The 15,836-nt window shown below is 45.3% G+C and overlaps 1 protein-coding gene across 5 annotated transcripts; it reads right to left on the bottom strand.

Moving 5' to 3' along the window:
* Nucleotides 1–1,205: 1,205 nt before the first annotated feature.
* Nucleotides 1,206–8,660, bottom strand: LOC114766954 (carbohydrate sulfotransferase 1). Of its 5 annotated transcripts, none has more exons than XM_028958344.1 (4): nucleotides 8,567–8,621; nucleotides 8,383–8,427; nucleotides 5,327–5,500; nucleotides 1,206–3,807 (listed from the first exon to the last, which is right to left on the bottom strand). In XM_028958344.1, the coding sequence occupies exons 3-4, from the start codon at nucleotides 5,463–5,465 to the stop codon at nucleotides 2,666–2,668; spliced, it is 1,281 nt and encodes a 426-aa protein (XP_028814177.1). In that variant the 5' UTR covers nucleotides 5,466–5,500; nucleotides 8,383–8,427; nucleotides 8,567–8,621; the 3' UTR covers nucleotides 1,206–2,665. The 5 variants fall into 5 exon arrangements, with proteins under 5 accessions (XP_028814177.1, XP_028814175.1, XP_028814176.1 ...); XM_028958342.1 differs by lacking the exon at nucleotides 8,383–8,427 and adding an exon at nucleotides 7,215–8,049 and having other exon boundaries at nucleotides 8,567–8,592; XM_028958343.1 differs by lacking the exons at nucleotides 8,383–8,427; nucleotides 8,567–8,621 and adding exons at nucleotides 7,215–7,379; nucleotides 8,000–8,015.
* Nucleotides 8,661–15,836: the final 7,176 nt, after the last annotated feature.

Here is a 15,836-nt window from a genome sequence, read left to right as displayed (position 1 = left end):
ACTTCTTCTGCATGGACTTGGATAAAAGCAGAGATCACATGTCATTGTGTGTTGTTGTGTTTCACAAGGATGGAAAAAATAATTTAACACAAAAATGACTTTCGTAGTGGAAACGGTGTCCTTTGCTCACCACATGGTACGGCACATTTCAGCATGGCAGCAAGTTAAAGAAGGGAGGGGAGGCAGGTTCTGGCTGTGGAGAAATTGCCCATTAGTTGTACGGCTGACGCAGGCAACCGCTGGCTCTCTGTGTGTCAAGGGGGCTGGAAAAAGCCAGTGAAACGCTCCTCCAAGGGTGTCATAAACTCTGCTTTACTGCCAGTTTGTATAGCCTCGCAGATTAAGTTCAAAGAGAAATGGCGTCTCTTTTCCCACCATCTTAAATCCTGTCTCTATTGAGTTTTCCTCCGGCGATATATTCCTCGGGGCAGTGAAGAAGCTTCCCTAGAGTCAGCAGCCCAGGGGCAGAGAGCGATTGTATACTGTGGAAGATTATCCCTGCTGGTCCGGTTTAACCCTGTACATGCCAGTGTTGTTATGCTGTGTTTTCTACATGAGCATACTGAATATAATTAATCATGCATGATGCAATGTCATAACTCCTCAATTATTTTAATGTATAGTATGACTAATCAGATGTAATATTGAGCTACTGTTAATTGTTCCAAACAAACAATGCTTAGTGTTCTTCAGATATAATGTAAATATAGAGCTTAATTAAAGATAATTTTATATATTGGGTTATCCCACCTATGTGACCTTTGTGTATGCGTTTAATTGCATAGCTCATTTTGATATCTAGTAAGATGAATTTAGTTTTAAATTTTCATATGACTCCCCTAGTGCCTTTTATCTTATAAAAAAGCTATATCTTTTGTGTGTTTACATTCTCTGACCTGAGATGTCAGCAGAGCAATGCTGTCTTTATTGCTAAGTGATATGTTTCAACAGATGTCAGATTTACCCTCTTAAAGTGTCCACATCTTGCGGCATGTTGGTTTAAGAAGCCTGCCATTTCAATAAGAGAGTGCAGGTGTAGGATTGAACATGTGACTTTCTTACCATTCTTCCTCTTAAAAAAATAACAGAGAAAGGCACATGTTTCTTTCTTTTTTAAACACACATTTAATTTCCAATATAAAATCAAGGCAAAGCACTCCACGTGGCAGCAAATACATACAGACCACTCACAGCATCCTGCCATTTCTCCACATGTACAGACTTGTGCTATTAAACACAACAAAGCCTGAAAATCCAGGCATGAACACTGGACTCTCACAAAATCATGTATTTTCGTTTTATTCATGGTTTAGAACCAAATATTTATATTTAGACATGAACATTGAAAAAACTCAAACAATGCTTAATACATTGTGTTTACTATTCATTAGTCTTCATGACTGAGCTCTCCAAATTATGATTTTCTTTTATCTTCTGCTACTTAAGTTAGTGCTACTCACTTCTGGCAGAGTCCATCAGGTAAATAGCAGTTAAAGAAACAGTTTCAGCCGTATTTAATATGCACCTCATTAAAAAATTACATTTTCATAATTTTAGGTGGGTTGCAATGCAGACAGTGACATTTTTAAACATGTAGGCACCCTTTAATCTCCTATGGCAGAAAAATCAAATGGTGTATCATGTGGGAAATGGCCAATTTATCCCTTTAAGTTAGAATGGGAAAAAAGGGGGAAAAAAACATAAAAAAATTGAATCATTTTAATTTGGGAGTAGTAAACAATGCAGACAGTGGGATCTTTACACATATAGACATCCTTTAATCTCCTCTGTCAAATCATGAAATGCTACAACATCTTTTTTTCCAAAAGTGAAATGGTCAATTTATTCCACGTTTGAATTTGAAATGGAAGAATAAGCTGAAATTAGCCTTCAGGTAACACAAGGCCATCAAAGAATGGAGAATAAAGCATGCATTAAAATGAAGACTCTGCCAGGGTGGCCTAGTGCCATTTGTGTCTTCCAGCACCTAATACGTTACAGAATTGTACCCAGATGCTGCATGTGGATGCGAGCCGAGCCCCCATAACCCCCCTTTCCATTCTATTTGCTCCTCTTTGCAAACACACAAAATTGACAGGCAACGTTGCAATAAAACTGCAATTGCGATCAATGCTGTCACTGCCTAATCTTTCCTTCCATGTGCATTTTTATGCTGACATTCAGGTTTGCACTACGGTGCACATGAGATATGGCCAGCGCTTCACCATCCTCAGCAGAACATGGATGATCGGCCTCAGAGGAAATGTAGTGAAGGCAAAGCACAGCATTCAGAAGAAATAAGAAAAGAAAAAAAGAACCCTCTTTCAGAAATATTCAGAAATGTCAAAGCACATGCAGTAACCTAGAAAATAGTGTGCAGTATAAAGTGAAGCATGAATTCCCTTCCTTTCCAGTGACCTTAACATTCTGATAGAGCTGAGGTGGAACCCAGCAGGTTTGACAAACGCTGTAATGGAAAACTGAAAATTGAATGAAACGTGGCCAACGAACGCAAGGAAGAGGGAAAATGTGTCAGATCTGTGTCTCTTGGTTGGATTGTGTCCATGATTCTTGCTATGATGTATATCATCGCCAACTCTGAGCCTTCCTCCGACAAAGGGAGTGATGCTGTTGCATGAGGAGACCGTGTCCACAGCGGTCATTGTTACCGAACAGGATGGAAACCTCTGGGCTCCACCAAGCTCTTGGACAAGTTCCTCAGATCGTTCACAGACTGTGCTGGCCTGTAGCCCAGGAGGGACAAGGTGCTGTTGCACAGATTCTGCACTGTCCTCACAATGTCAAAGCCCAGATGGTGTCTCCAGCTCTCAGCCGTGGCTCGGGAGTCCCTGGCCGTGGAGTACTTGTAGTTCCACTCCGAGGATGATGATGGGGTGCTGACGTTGGTGTTCTGGGCGATCCATGTGAGCACCCTGTGGTCCAGATCCAGTCCCAGGAATTGGTAGATCTCCCTGGTCTTTTTTTCAGGGTTTAGGGCTAAGTCTTCATAACGCACCAGTAGGTAGTGTCCCCGGAGCCACGCGGGCCTCTGCAGGCCAGTCTCAGTAGACTCCTCCATGTCCCTGCAGGTACGGGTGATCTGGGTGAGGTCTACGTACCGTGGCTGCCGCCCTGTGGCGTTCCAGATCCTCCAGGCACGAAACTGATCAGCAAAGGCGGTCATCCTAGAGGACAGGATGGCTCTGGGGTCCCGGACCAGGTGGATGATTTTCAAATCCAGTCGTGGATCTTCAGTTAGGGTTCGCAGGTCACCCACCTCTGGGATCCGCACTGTCTTGATCGCGACATGACCCCGCTCTTGACACGCCAAAGATGCCAGTGTGAGATTAAGGGCCCGGCACTTTTTGGGACACCACGTCTCATCGGGCTGACCTTCCAGGGTCTCCTCAGAGCCTTCTTGGCACACTGGTGGGGAACACAGGGCGTGGCTGGAGCTCCGGCGGAAAAAGGAACCCGTGAGATGGTCCTGAGGCTCAGGACGGATGTAATTCTCCAGGAAGCTGAGGTCGCAGGTGTAGAGGTTAAGGAGGAGGTCCCGATAGGCCCCCAGCAGGGCTCTGCGGTCCAGCGTCCGTTGCAGTCTGCTGCTGGAGTTAGTAAAGGCCTGCTGCACGTGGTAGAGAGGTTCGAACACATAGAATATTCCAGGGTGCTGGTTGAGGAGCTGGCCTGTGAATGAGGATCCGCTGCGGGTGGTGGCAAACAAGAGGATGTGCCGCCTCGTCAAGGACGTCGTGGTCTCCACGGGAAACAGACTCTCGTCGCACGGTGATCTCCACCTGGACTCTGGGGATGAGAGGGGAGGAACAAAGATGTGACATAATAGGATCATGTCTAATTGGACCCAAGTTGAGAACTGGCTAGACCCAGACACAGAACACAGAAAAGTCTCAAGCCAGCCATCATTTTCACTATATTCTGCTTAAAAAAGAGCCAATAGGATCAGCGAATCATTGCAAACATGTAAAAACATACAAGTATAAACATACAGTATATAACACAGAGTTCCAAAAAGCTTTGGCAGTGCATGGAGGATCAGAATCTGCATTCAAAATTCCATCATCTTTCACAAGATCCCCAACCCCTACTGGCCTCCTCCATGTTTTATAGAGGGCTGTAGATGCTCACTGTTGCCCTTCTTTCCTGACCTCCATACATGCTGATGATGATTTGAATTGGTTTTCAGTTCTTGTGTAGTTTAGCACTGTGTAAATTGCTTAAGAGCAGCTTTTTGAAAAACACAATATGAAGATATGAGGGATGGCTCGAGACTTTGGCCTGGTACTGAACATTCTGTTCATTTTTTTTACACAGTGCAACTTCTGCTGGGAGGGACAAAGAAAAAGCACATACTTAAACACAGCTTGAAGTAGCTAGTTGGTTTTAATTACTGCTTCTTTTTTTTTTTTTTTTATTCAGGCATTAAATTAGCTGCTTACCACTGCACTTTATTTTACGCTTGGGGTTCTTGTTTTTGCTTTTCAATATTGCAGGGGTATAAAACCATAAGTGATGAGGGAAATGATCACTGCATAGTCTGCTGGCAGCCTTTGAAAAGGAAAGATTAAAGGACAAATATAATCTATTTACAGTCATAACACAGAGGGCATAAACACATATGAAGTATGCGTGCCAGACGCACTCCACTGTGGAAGTACTGTTAAACATTAATGGCTTCTGTGGAGACGGATACTTATAATTACTTTTGATTAAGAGGTGTGTGTGGGGGTTGATAGTTTGTGTGTGTGTAGAGAGGATAATTTTGCATGTGAAGTCCCTTATTAAAAGCCCAAACAGGATACTACTGAAGATTATTTCAGATTAATTATAGGTTAATTGTCAAATATATTGTCATAATACCTCTCGCCCTTTCAGGCATGCTACGACTTGCCCTGGATACAAAGACCAATAATTGTTTCATTTCACAGTTCAAATTTGGTGAATTGCCCACAGAGCATTAGTCCAAAACTAGTATTAGTATTAACCTCCATGCATAACAAGAAACTTTTTATGAAGCACGTGTTATTTCGCTTCCCTGCCTTTGGTTTAAAATATTCGGTTATTATGCAACTGTTTCTGTCATTTATCGCAATTCCCCATTAACAGATGGAGCCCCCTCTACTGGCTGTTTAGTTCATATTCTGCCATGACATTCATGTGTGTAATAGGGACGGAGAGGCTGTTGGTTAAAAAAAAAAAAAAAAAATTATCTATACACCAGTCCACAGCCTCTGTAACATCCCTGCATTCTGAGAATGTGTGAATTATTGAACTAGAGCACGGATATCTTAGTTGAAAGACCTACCTTTGGGCTGGCGTGTTTGGCAGGTGCTGGACCCCTGGCAGGAGGCGGGGAAGGAGTCCCTGAGGGAGCGAATAGCGGTGTACTGCACCCCCAGGGAGGCACACACCAGCAGCAGCACCATCTTCCAGGAGCACTCCATGCTACAGCCTCACCCTACATCCTCCACGCTGAAGACTGGAGAGCAAAAAGCACACCTGATTTTACTAGTTTATAACTGGACGCTCTGACCAAATATTTAAAGGGGAACATTTATCACTTCGTAAGCTGGTCAACAGCCAATACACAGAATATTATATACAAGGCTCATCGTTTTGGAACCAGAATGACACAATATAACACACCACAGTGGAAAAAAAGTGAAAGTGAAGTGACTGTCAATGTGAAACACTGCAGCACAGCACACGGTGTGGGGGGGCGGTACCTTGATCAGTGGCACTTCAGTAGTACCTTGCCAGTTCGGGATTCGAACCCACAACCTTCTGATTACGGGTGGGTGGGTAACAAACTCGCCTATTAGCCAGAAGACCCGGGTTCGAATCCCACTTACTACCATTGTGTCCCTGAGCAAGACACTTAACCCTAAATTGCTCCAGAGACTGTCCCTGTAAATACTGATTGTAAGTCGCTCTGGATAAGGGCGTCTGATAAATGCTGGAAATGGAAATGTATGAACCAGAAGACCACAAAGTCACAGGTTCAAGCCCCACTTACTAGCATTGTGTGGATAAATACAAAATTACGTTTTAATGCCGTAAATGTATAGACCACCTCCGGTTCCTATAAAATAGATTCAAACCAATTTTGCACTTCAACACTCCAATACAAGCATTTCAAGGCCCCGCCTTTCCATCAGGAACTGGACACACCGCCTTTCATCTGCCACACACTACTCAGGCACAGAGAAATACAGCTGCACTAGACACACCACTTGCACACCCTGCCCGCAGTCACCCACTGGAGATGCTGGATCACTACATCACCCCATTTTGGCCAGGCAGGGATGGAGGGGGGTACATTTACTTTGTCAGCCCCACTTAAATGTAAAGGCTGTTGAACTGTCTGTGAGCTATACTGGAGGATGCAGGACATTAGAAGGTTTCATCATGGCAACAGATGAGGAGAGGGTGAGTGGCCATATCAGGTATTGCACAGATGATATGCTCCCCTCCTAAAATAACCAGACGGAAATTGACCATCAAAACCGGGACCCCACGTGGTATAAATTATACCAACAAGGTATAAAAAGGGTAAAAAGAAAGCATGATCTGACTCTGTCCCAGATCTCTCCCAATTCCTCCCCACATACCCACACACACCTTCACTCCCGCTGCGGGGCTCTAAATCCTTTCTGACCCGTGACATATGTTCGCAGCTGCTGTGGCAGGTTAATATCCTTAGGTGCATGATGGACAGCACATAAATGCTTTTTCTTCGCCGTGGATATATATATTATTTTATTTTATGCTGTCACCCACACTGGGAAGAAAAAATAAAAAGAAGGCGAGGAAAGAATAGAAAAATGGTGCGCGTGTTGAGCAGGGGGACAACGAATTGTAAATTCATACCTTATTGCAGGCCGGACACTGTCAAACGTGCAGTGGTGGTACAAATCGGTGGTAAAGTAAGTACAGTCTGCTTAAAGGATACCGGCAGGTTATGAGGGGTAAAAAAATCTCCATCCAGGTCAGTCTCGGAATTTCTCCCTGGTGATCACGGTGATTATCCGCGATCTGCTGTATCCGCCTTTAAATGCTGGACCACGTTTGTTTTTCATTTACTAATCAAAGCCCGGCCAGGAGCCGCCCAATCCCAGGGCTCCCGATACCGCACCAGAAGCCAAATCTATGGATTAGAGCAATTAGATTTGGAGGCGCTCATCCTCTGTTACCTTGCCTATTCTGGGAAGCCTCCAAAAGGTTCGATATCCCAGTCAACACGTGAAATTAGCTCCAATTTGCTCCTTCTAGGCTGTCCGTGTCCTTTTTTTTTTCCCCCCAAATTGCCGGGGGGGAACTTGTCCTCAAAACACCGGAGACGTTATTTTCCTGCAGTGCTGGGGGAGTAAAGGGAGATACGATGAGGTGAGAGATACACTGATGACTCATGGGTACGTAGAAGTGCCTTACATTTGCAGTGGCATAGAGGTTCAGACCCCCCCCGACAAAAAAGCTCTCACGCCCCGTCTTCACACACACCAACACACAAACAACACCCCACGATTACCGAGAGCGCTTTTCATTAATAATTTATTTATGCAATACTTATGTAATAAGTGGCGCTTTCAGCTAAGCATCATTGGAGCGGCCGTCGTGCATTTGTACGAGAGAGTTGTTTTTTTCATTTGTTTCTCGCGAAGCACTTAATCTGGTGAATGAGCTATTTTTATATTCATGTTGGATCTGTCGCTAATTTGATCACTAATTGCTGGTTCAGGGTGAAAAAAACAGCACAAGCAGGATTTGCGAGTGTGTTGGTCTCCCAACAGGGTGTGTGCGAACCTTGGCTAAGGTCTGATTCGTTGGTTTTTATAATTATTTTTCACTTGTTTTTTTACAACACAGCGTATACACCGAAAATGGCTCACGACCATTCCAGGCACCAGCTCCATCTGTCAAGGCTTCCCCCTCACGTTCAGCCAGGGCTGAGCCAGCCTCCCTCGCACCCACTGCCAACCTGTGCCACTGTGTACTGTAGCATGCGCCTCAGGTGAATGGGGCAAGGCGCTGGCATGCAGACAAAGAGAGAAATCACAGCAGTACTTTACTGGGAGACGTGGGAAGCCGTACATCACTTCACTGGCACGACATGCACGGCAAAGAGGTTTTACCACATTTCATGCATAAATCACTGCCAACGGTTGCACCAAATTACACACATATCATTTAAACGTATAACTTGCATGCACTTTTGCATATATATATATAAAAAGACAGCAATTCATATTAATATTCATGCATAGTCCGCTATGGATAAATAAAACTTTGGATTATGGGAACAGTTATGACAGTAATCTTAATTGCGTGAATGGGAACGTCGTAGTACTTCGAACTACTCACGAATGCAAAATCAAAACTTGCCGCATCGGTCTACGGAGTCTAAAGCTGTTTAAAACATTATAAAAATAAATAAATAAATAAATACATTTAAAAAAAGCCGCCAACAACGGCGGAATTCCAGCCCAGCAGCCGCGGGCTACGCTGCACACGGCGGGGAGGCGGGAGATAAAGAACGACGCCTTACCTCGCCGCGAAACGCTCCCGTCACCGAAACGCTCCCGCGGCGCGAGCCCGGCGTCGCGGCGGCGCGCGCGCTCTGACCGGGAGACGGAAGGCGCGCGGACAGCAGACGGCGGCGGGGGGGGGGGGGGGGGGGGGGACGCCCCTCCTCTGTACATTCAGTATTAATAACTTTTCATTACGTCACCGCAGTAGTCCTGCAGCTGCATTGTCTTGCGCGGTAGTAATTGTATTTGTGTGTGTGTGTGTGTGTGTGTGTGTGTGTAGCCCCGCAAGCTGGAACACAATCTTGTGTTGCTTTGTGGTGTCTGTGCGATGCACCACGGTCCCCGAGGAACGTTGTCCTATTTGTGATAGTAGGCAAGTGGGTAACACGCTGGGGTGTGAACAGGAAGATCACAGGTTCAAACCCCACTTACTGCCATTGTGTCCCAGAGCAGGACACTTAACCCTGAGTGTCTCCAGGGACGGACTGTCCCTGTCACTACTAATTGTAAGTCACTCTAATACCATGAATGTATTTATTTATTTTAAACATCATTATCGTTATTATCCCATGTATTATAGTGAATGAAAGACACTTTATAGCCCTGTGATGTGATGTGGATCAGTTCAAATAATAATAATAATAATATTCCCGTATCAGTGGGTATACTAGTCCTTGAACTACGTCCTCGCCACCAGGAGAACTGGCCAGGCAGCGTTGCACTTGTCTGTGTGATTATACCTCGGGCTGTCTGGTCACTTTCTCCAGTAGGTGCTGGTTCTTATTTAAAAGAAAAGACTTCCAAAATACACTCAGGACTTCACATCTTGCTTATACTCAGGGTTCTGTATGTGTGTGTGCGATTAAAGACAGAGAGCGGTGCGATATCAGGCCCGTCGTCCCTGGCTGAGCAGGCCTGGCGATGAGGTGAAAAGAGCATGTTCCCTCTCTCTTTACTGAAAGCTCCGCCGCCCTCTGCCGCTGTGTAGGCCGCCGGCCTGGTTGCGCCCCTCGCCTGCTGGCGGCAGACTTTGCCCAGCATTCTCTCTGTCCCTCTGGGGGGCTGACAGAACCGTGACTCAGTGACCTCCCCGCTCCTGCAAGATTCTGGCCGGCGGGATGCAGAGTGGCGAGGTTCGGCTCTACCACTGCTGTCCCTTTGGGGCTGTGGCCATTACAACGCAATTACTCCCGGGAGGCTGACTCTGTTTAATGTGCTTTCAGATTTATAGTAGACAGTATGGGAAAGTTACTTTGGGCCTTTTGTTTCACTCAATACCACGGCAGAAGAGATAATTGAGCCTTTTTTTTTTTTTTCTTCGTCGGTAGAAATCAGGATTATTGCCAGTGGGTACACATCGTATGATCCTCTCATGTGCAGGAGAGAGAAGAAAACAGAGTAGTGCCCAGAGGCGTCTTCCACAGCCCCCGCTCCCTTCACCGCCACGCCGGCCCCAATGAGATCGGTGCCCGGGCCGGAATGTACTGTGCATAGAGACAAACGAACAAAAGGGACCGGGTGAAATATACTGCCATTTAGTGGCATTATTGAATTTCACATGCATACACAGACACACATGCATTTTTAAACACATAAATTGACCAAGACTAGAAACAAAAAGAAACCAATGTGTTGTGGTGCTAGATGAGACCTTTGTTGTGAGGTTTATTCCTGTGGAAACGTGGATGCGATGCAGTTCCTTTTCTCTAATATCGGCTGATCGAGGGGCAGATCTGACCATGCTCCAATAGCAAAAGACCTAATTCAATTTCTTCTCTGTCTTTAAAAAAAAAAAAGTATCTGACCAAATACGTTCTGCCAAATCATTATATAATGGATTTGTGTTTGTTGTTGTTCAGATTTCATTAAAACCAATAAGAACTGAAACTATGAATCATAGAGAATATAGAACCCATCATAGATTTTATTGATACCCATGCTGGGAAAATGTATTAAACTAACCACATGCTATTTCCCTGCCATCAGCCAAAACATTGTGATCATTGACAGATGAAGTGAATAACAATGATGATCCTCAGAGGCACATGACAGCAGGTGGACATTTTCTGGAAGCTGAAATATTGGGCAATAAGGGTGAGCCTCTGATGGCTAGACGACTGGGTGAAACTGCAGCTCTTGTACTACGTTCCCAGTCTACAGCAGCCAGGACCTACCAAAAATGGTCCAAGGAATGGAAACTGGTGAAATGTGAGAAATGGGCAGTTGGTGGCCAAGCGGTTAAGGAATTGGCCCTGTAATCAGATGGTTGCCGGTTCGAATCCTGATCCGCCAAGGTGCCACTGAGGTGCCACTGAGCAAAGCACCGTCCCCACACACTGCTCCCCGGGCGCCTGTCATGGCTGCCCTCTGCTCACTCAGGGTGATGGGTTAAATGCAGAGGGCAAATTTCACCGTGTGCATCATGTGCTGTGCTGCTTTGTATCACATGTGACAATCACTTCACTTCACTTAAAAAATGTAGGTGGCTATGGATGCACGGGGGTTGGCCCATGTTGTCTGATCCAATGGAAGAGCTATTGAAGCTCAAATGGTTTCACACAGTGCATCACATTTTGTTCTTTATGGGCCTGCGTATGGGTGTCATTCATATGCCGTGAATCGGAATTTTTTTTTAGATCAGGTGGATGACAAAATACCTGTGTGTCACTTTCCTGTGGAAGACACTGCATAAGAATTATCGGAAGTAGACAAGCCAGCAAAGGCAGTGTGACACTTTCTGGGGTCAATGTTCTCCTGGGGACATTCGTATGAATGTTACTTTGACATCCACAACCTACTTAACACTGTTGCTGCCCGAGTACACACCTCATGAAAATCGTACAGATGATTCAGCAGGATAATACAATGGGATTTGCTGTATTTCTTTAAGGAAATATCCGTGCATATAACCATGAATATTAACACCAGGAACTGCTGCAGGGTAGAATTGCTCAAGACAACAGCACACAAAAAGGAAGAAACATGATACATATACATTTGTAACCACAACCTCCTTCTCTCAAAAGACATTTTTTTTGTACAAGCACAACACAACTTCCTGGTGAGTGATCATTGATGGCCTGAAACTGACATATTTAAAGTGACATGGAGAAAGCTGAGGTTTTACTAGATTTATAAATGGGAATTGCAAGCTTTGAGTCTTAATGCTGAGAAGCATTAAATATAATTGCCCTTGTAAAATATTACACATTCCTCTAAGCAATTAAACAGCGGCTGTCAGACGAACAATGTGACTTCAGCCATGCCAAAAGAGGCATTTACCTGTCAAAGCCTCTCCTAATCTCACTCCTCTGCTTTCTCTGGCTGGCTTCTGACTGAAAGCTCGGTAATGACTCATCAGCAGACACAAAACGAAAAAGAAAGCATTTGGCAGATTAGAAAAGCTCCGGCATTAATGTGAAGACAACGGAGTGTGTCACGCAAGCTGACATGGCGACAAAGCACGCAGATCTGCCGTACTTCACAAAGATAAACCACTTTCTTTTCTGAAAGTTGCTCACAGTGAGCATGTAGGAGGTAGATCAGCATATCCAGGACTGGGTTCTCATGTCGGGCTTGAATGGAGCCAAAACTTAATCATTCTAAGCACAGTTCTGATGTCTCTACAGAAATGTGGATTACAAAATAAGTCCCAGAGCCTGCTTTCCACCTCGGGTGTGTGAGTGTGTGTGTGTGTGTGTGTGTGTGTGAAGTAACAGAAGGGACGAAGGGGTGCTCAGCCATGTGACTCATGCCTTTGGATGGCTTGCTTTTGTCTCCGTTTCTCCTCTGCATAGGGTGGCAATTTGGAGCTGTTTTAAGGTGCATAGTTGAGCCCATCAACACCCGTATCACCCTCCCAAACACCTATAACTATGCTCTCCCCTACACAGTTCCCCTATCTGGGTATCGTGCATCAAGGCCATCACAACAAAGTGTGAAAACAGCTTCCTCTGCGGTGCTGTGGACATCCTGTACTTTAAAACAAACCCACACGCAATGCTATACATAATACGTTGTAATTCTTATTTCCATATAATCTATAAACACTCTTTCACACTCACAGCACTCTGCCCTGGGCTTCATCACATTCATCTCATTTAGACTTTGCTTATTGTGATCCATGTCATACTATCCTGGATGAATAGTCAGTTATGAATAATCTTATTTTAATGTCGAACTATGCCTTAGAAACCAAGCCCCCGTTTATTTGTATTTTTTTAATATATACGTAAAATTGCTTTAGCCTATTTATAACATTATTGTACCCTGGGGTGTGGGAAGGGGGGCATGGCTGTTTGTCTGTTTGTTGTGGAAAACAGAGTAAATAATGAGACCTTAATATAAGATGATAAGACATTTTTTAACCCCGTCTTATGGCTATACATCTAATTTTCTACTGAACAATGTGATACTGGTCACACACGTGTGCGCACACCAAGGCAACTTCTGCAGATGAGTAATATGATTCTGCTTGACATTAGTGGCTTGACTGACGGCCACGAGCATACCACGCAGTGCCACTTAATTGTCAGGTGTATGAAAGACAGTCAAATTCTTCACATGCTTATGAAGGTTGACAACTACAGGTTTGTGGCGCATTAAAAGTTTTTAAGACTGCGGTGACCAGTCAGAAGATGCCCGGCCTTGTTAAATTATAAAAAAAAGCAAATGAGAGCGCAGACCACAAGATGCACTACAGTAAACCGCAACACAAAATGTTTCACGTCATTCTCTGTACAGAATTCTTTTCTCCAGTTCGTACTGAGATGCATACTAAATATTCATAATCCAGAATATTATTATACATAAGTATTAAAATTTGTGTCAAAATTTTGGTCCTTGGAAACGTGAAGGGCAAAGTTCACAGTCCAGCTTGTTTTACTGTTTCTCATTACAAACACGTTTATCTGAAGTTACACAACCTCCAACATAATGCATTTCACCCCTGATAGATGTGGTACACATGTTCTACATTACCATGTCCTTGCACTTTAAATATATGGCTTTTAAAGACTTTTCAGATTTTCACACCTCATTTAGAGTTCTGGCTCTGATGCTGCACGTTGCGAAGATTCATTGTGCGGAACTGTCAGTCAAGCCAGTCTTGGTGTTTGTCATTCTCTGAATATTTGCAATGAACATCCTGGTTACTCGTACCATGCATGACCTTAGCAAGTGTAGTTGTTGCACTCTGGTGAAATTAACCTGACATCGAAACGGCCTTTTTCATCAGGGCTTGTTCTGCTCAGGCATAAAAGTCACTTCTTCTTGAACTGAAAGTTTCACATTCTGAGAGGCTTTTTTCTTTGCTTTCAGTTTGAACACCACTATTCCAACGACGACCGCGGCTATGAGTGCAACAACGAGGCCTGTAACCGATCCGACCACGACAGTGTTGGTCTTTGGGAGCACCGTGGCCACCTGAGGTGGTGCTGAGGTGGTGACAGTGATTCTGCGGCTCTGCATATATAGCAGTTGCGTCACTTGTCTGGAGATGCACTTGTCTTCCTCTTGGTCGGGCCATTCATCGTTGTAGTCGCTGTCATCGTCGTGGTACTCTTCATCTCTGTCACTGTCTTCAGAAGTATTCAGGACGCCATCGTAATCGTAATTGTCCTCGTCGTCATCCTCCAGCACCACACACCAGTATGTTCCATTGTCCTGTGATGCGAGTTTAGAAAGTGTGAGGGAAAAGTCTTTAGAGAGCTTGGCTCTGTCCTTGAACTCACTGGTCACCGCTGGTTTATCTCCCGAATCGGCGATCAGCACTTCCCGGTCTGGGCTGGGCTGGTAAAACCACTGCGTGATCACGGCCCTGGACACATCCTTCAAGGCGCATGGAAGAACAACTCTGTCACCAGGCGAATAGTGAACCTTGTTCGAAACGAATTCGGAGCAGAAAACCAATGAATACTCGGCCACCAGCAAAGGATTGTAACACTTATATTCCCCAGAATGCTTCTGGCTGAACGAGGAAATGACCAAAGAGAAATTCCCTGATTCAGACAAACTCAGCTGGTTCTCCTCGGCCACATCTTTCCCTTTTTCAGAATGGGAAATTTTTCCCAACGGACTTTCCCAGTACTGATGTTTATGGCTTGGATGGTCAGATGGGCAGGGCAGCACCACCTTCTCCCCGGCTGAGCGGTAGACCATTTTGATGTCTGGTTCTTCGATGTCAGAGAGCTGTATGTTCTGGAAGGAGGAACACTTCTCACCATCCATGGACAAGCAATGGAAGTTACGGCTCTCCCTTATCACCTCAGTGGACAAGACGAGCGAAGCGCCCGCATCCTTTACCTCGACGAGGGCGGACATGGTCTGCTCCACCGGCTGCAGGGAGACTCCGGTGTTCAGGAACAGAGATGTTCTGTAGGATGCCTGCAACTCCCGATACCACCTGAACGTGTTCCCCCGCTTGGCAGAGCTGGCGCCGCATGCAACGCTCGCATCTCCGTCCTCGGTCAAGTTGACCTTCTGAGTTGCGACTTGTGTCCCACAGACAAGCAGGTAACTCTCCAGCTGAGTGGTCGGCATATTGTCCTGCCAACATTCTCTCAAATAAACTCCAGAGTCGGAATAGCTCAGATTACTGATCTGCACTCCGAGGAGAGTCTCGTGTTGCTGGGTGAATTTTATCCGGCCCCTGTATCCCTCGTGGATCCTCCGAGTCCCGTCACGGGCGGAGTAGTTGCCCAGCAGGGTTTTATTCTCTCCTGACAGCTTGTAGCATGCCATATAATTCACGCCGAAGCAGAAGCCCAGGTCCACTGAGCCTCCGAGCGCTCGGAATACGGGCTCCAGTTCCTTGGTGCCTTGGGCTGAGCCGAGGAGAAGGACCAGGAGGAATCCGAGATCCCCGCCGGCAAGCATTCTGACCCTGCCTCTCTGCGACATGCTCACAGGCACTCTGTGTCTGCTTCTTTTCGCTCTGCGGGTTATGAGCAACCTGTTTCTTCGCAGGCTGGGCTTGTGGATCCGCCCTTCTTCTCTCGTTGGCTGTGAAACTTTCGATTGTTCCTTTTCTTCCACTCTCTTTGCACGTTTCTTTTTTTTTTTTTCAATTTTATTTTTCAAATGAACTCCCTGAGCCACAAAACTGCTGAGAGATGGATGTCTCTATATCCTGCTAATGTGTGATAAAACTGGTTTCCCAGCTCACCGTGTTGACATTGTGATGCTCTGGCCGTTGTGTACTTGGGAATTTCTGCACAAGGAAGAACACTAGGCTTTGCACGAGAACTTTTATATTATGCAAGCATGCTTATCACAGCTTTTGAAGTG

This window comes from Denticeps clupeoides, chromosome 17 (assembly GCF_900700375.1).
Source record: "Denticeps clupeoides chromosome 17, fDenClu1.1, whole genome shotgun sequence".
Taxonomy (NCBI): domain Eukaryota; kingdom Metazoa; phylum Chordata; class Actinopteri; order Clupeiformes; family Denticipitidae; genus Denticeps; species Denticeps clupeoides.
Note: the sequence above shows the minus strand (reverse complement) of the source record. Positions and strands in the feature narration are given on the sequence as shown.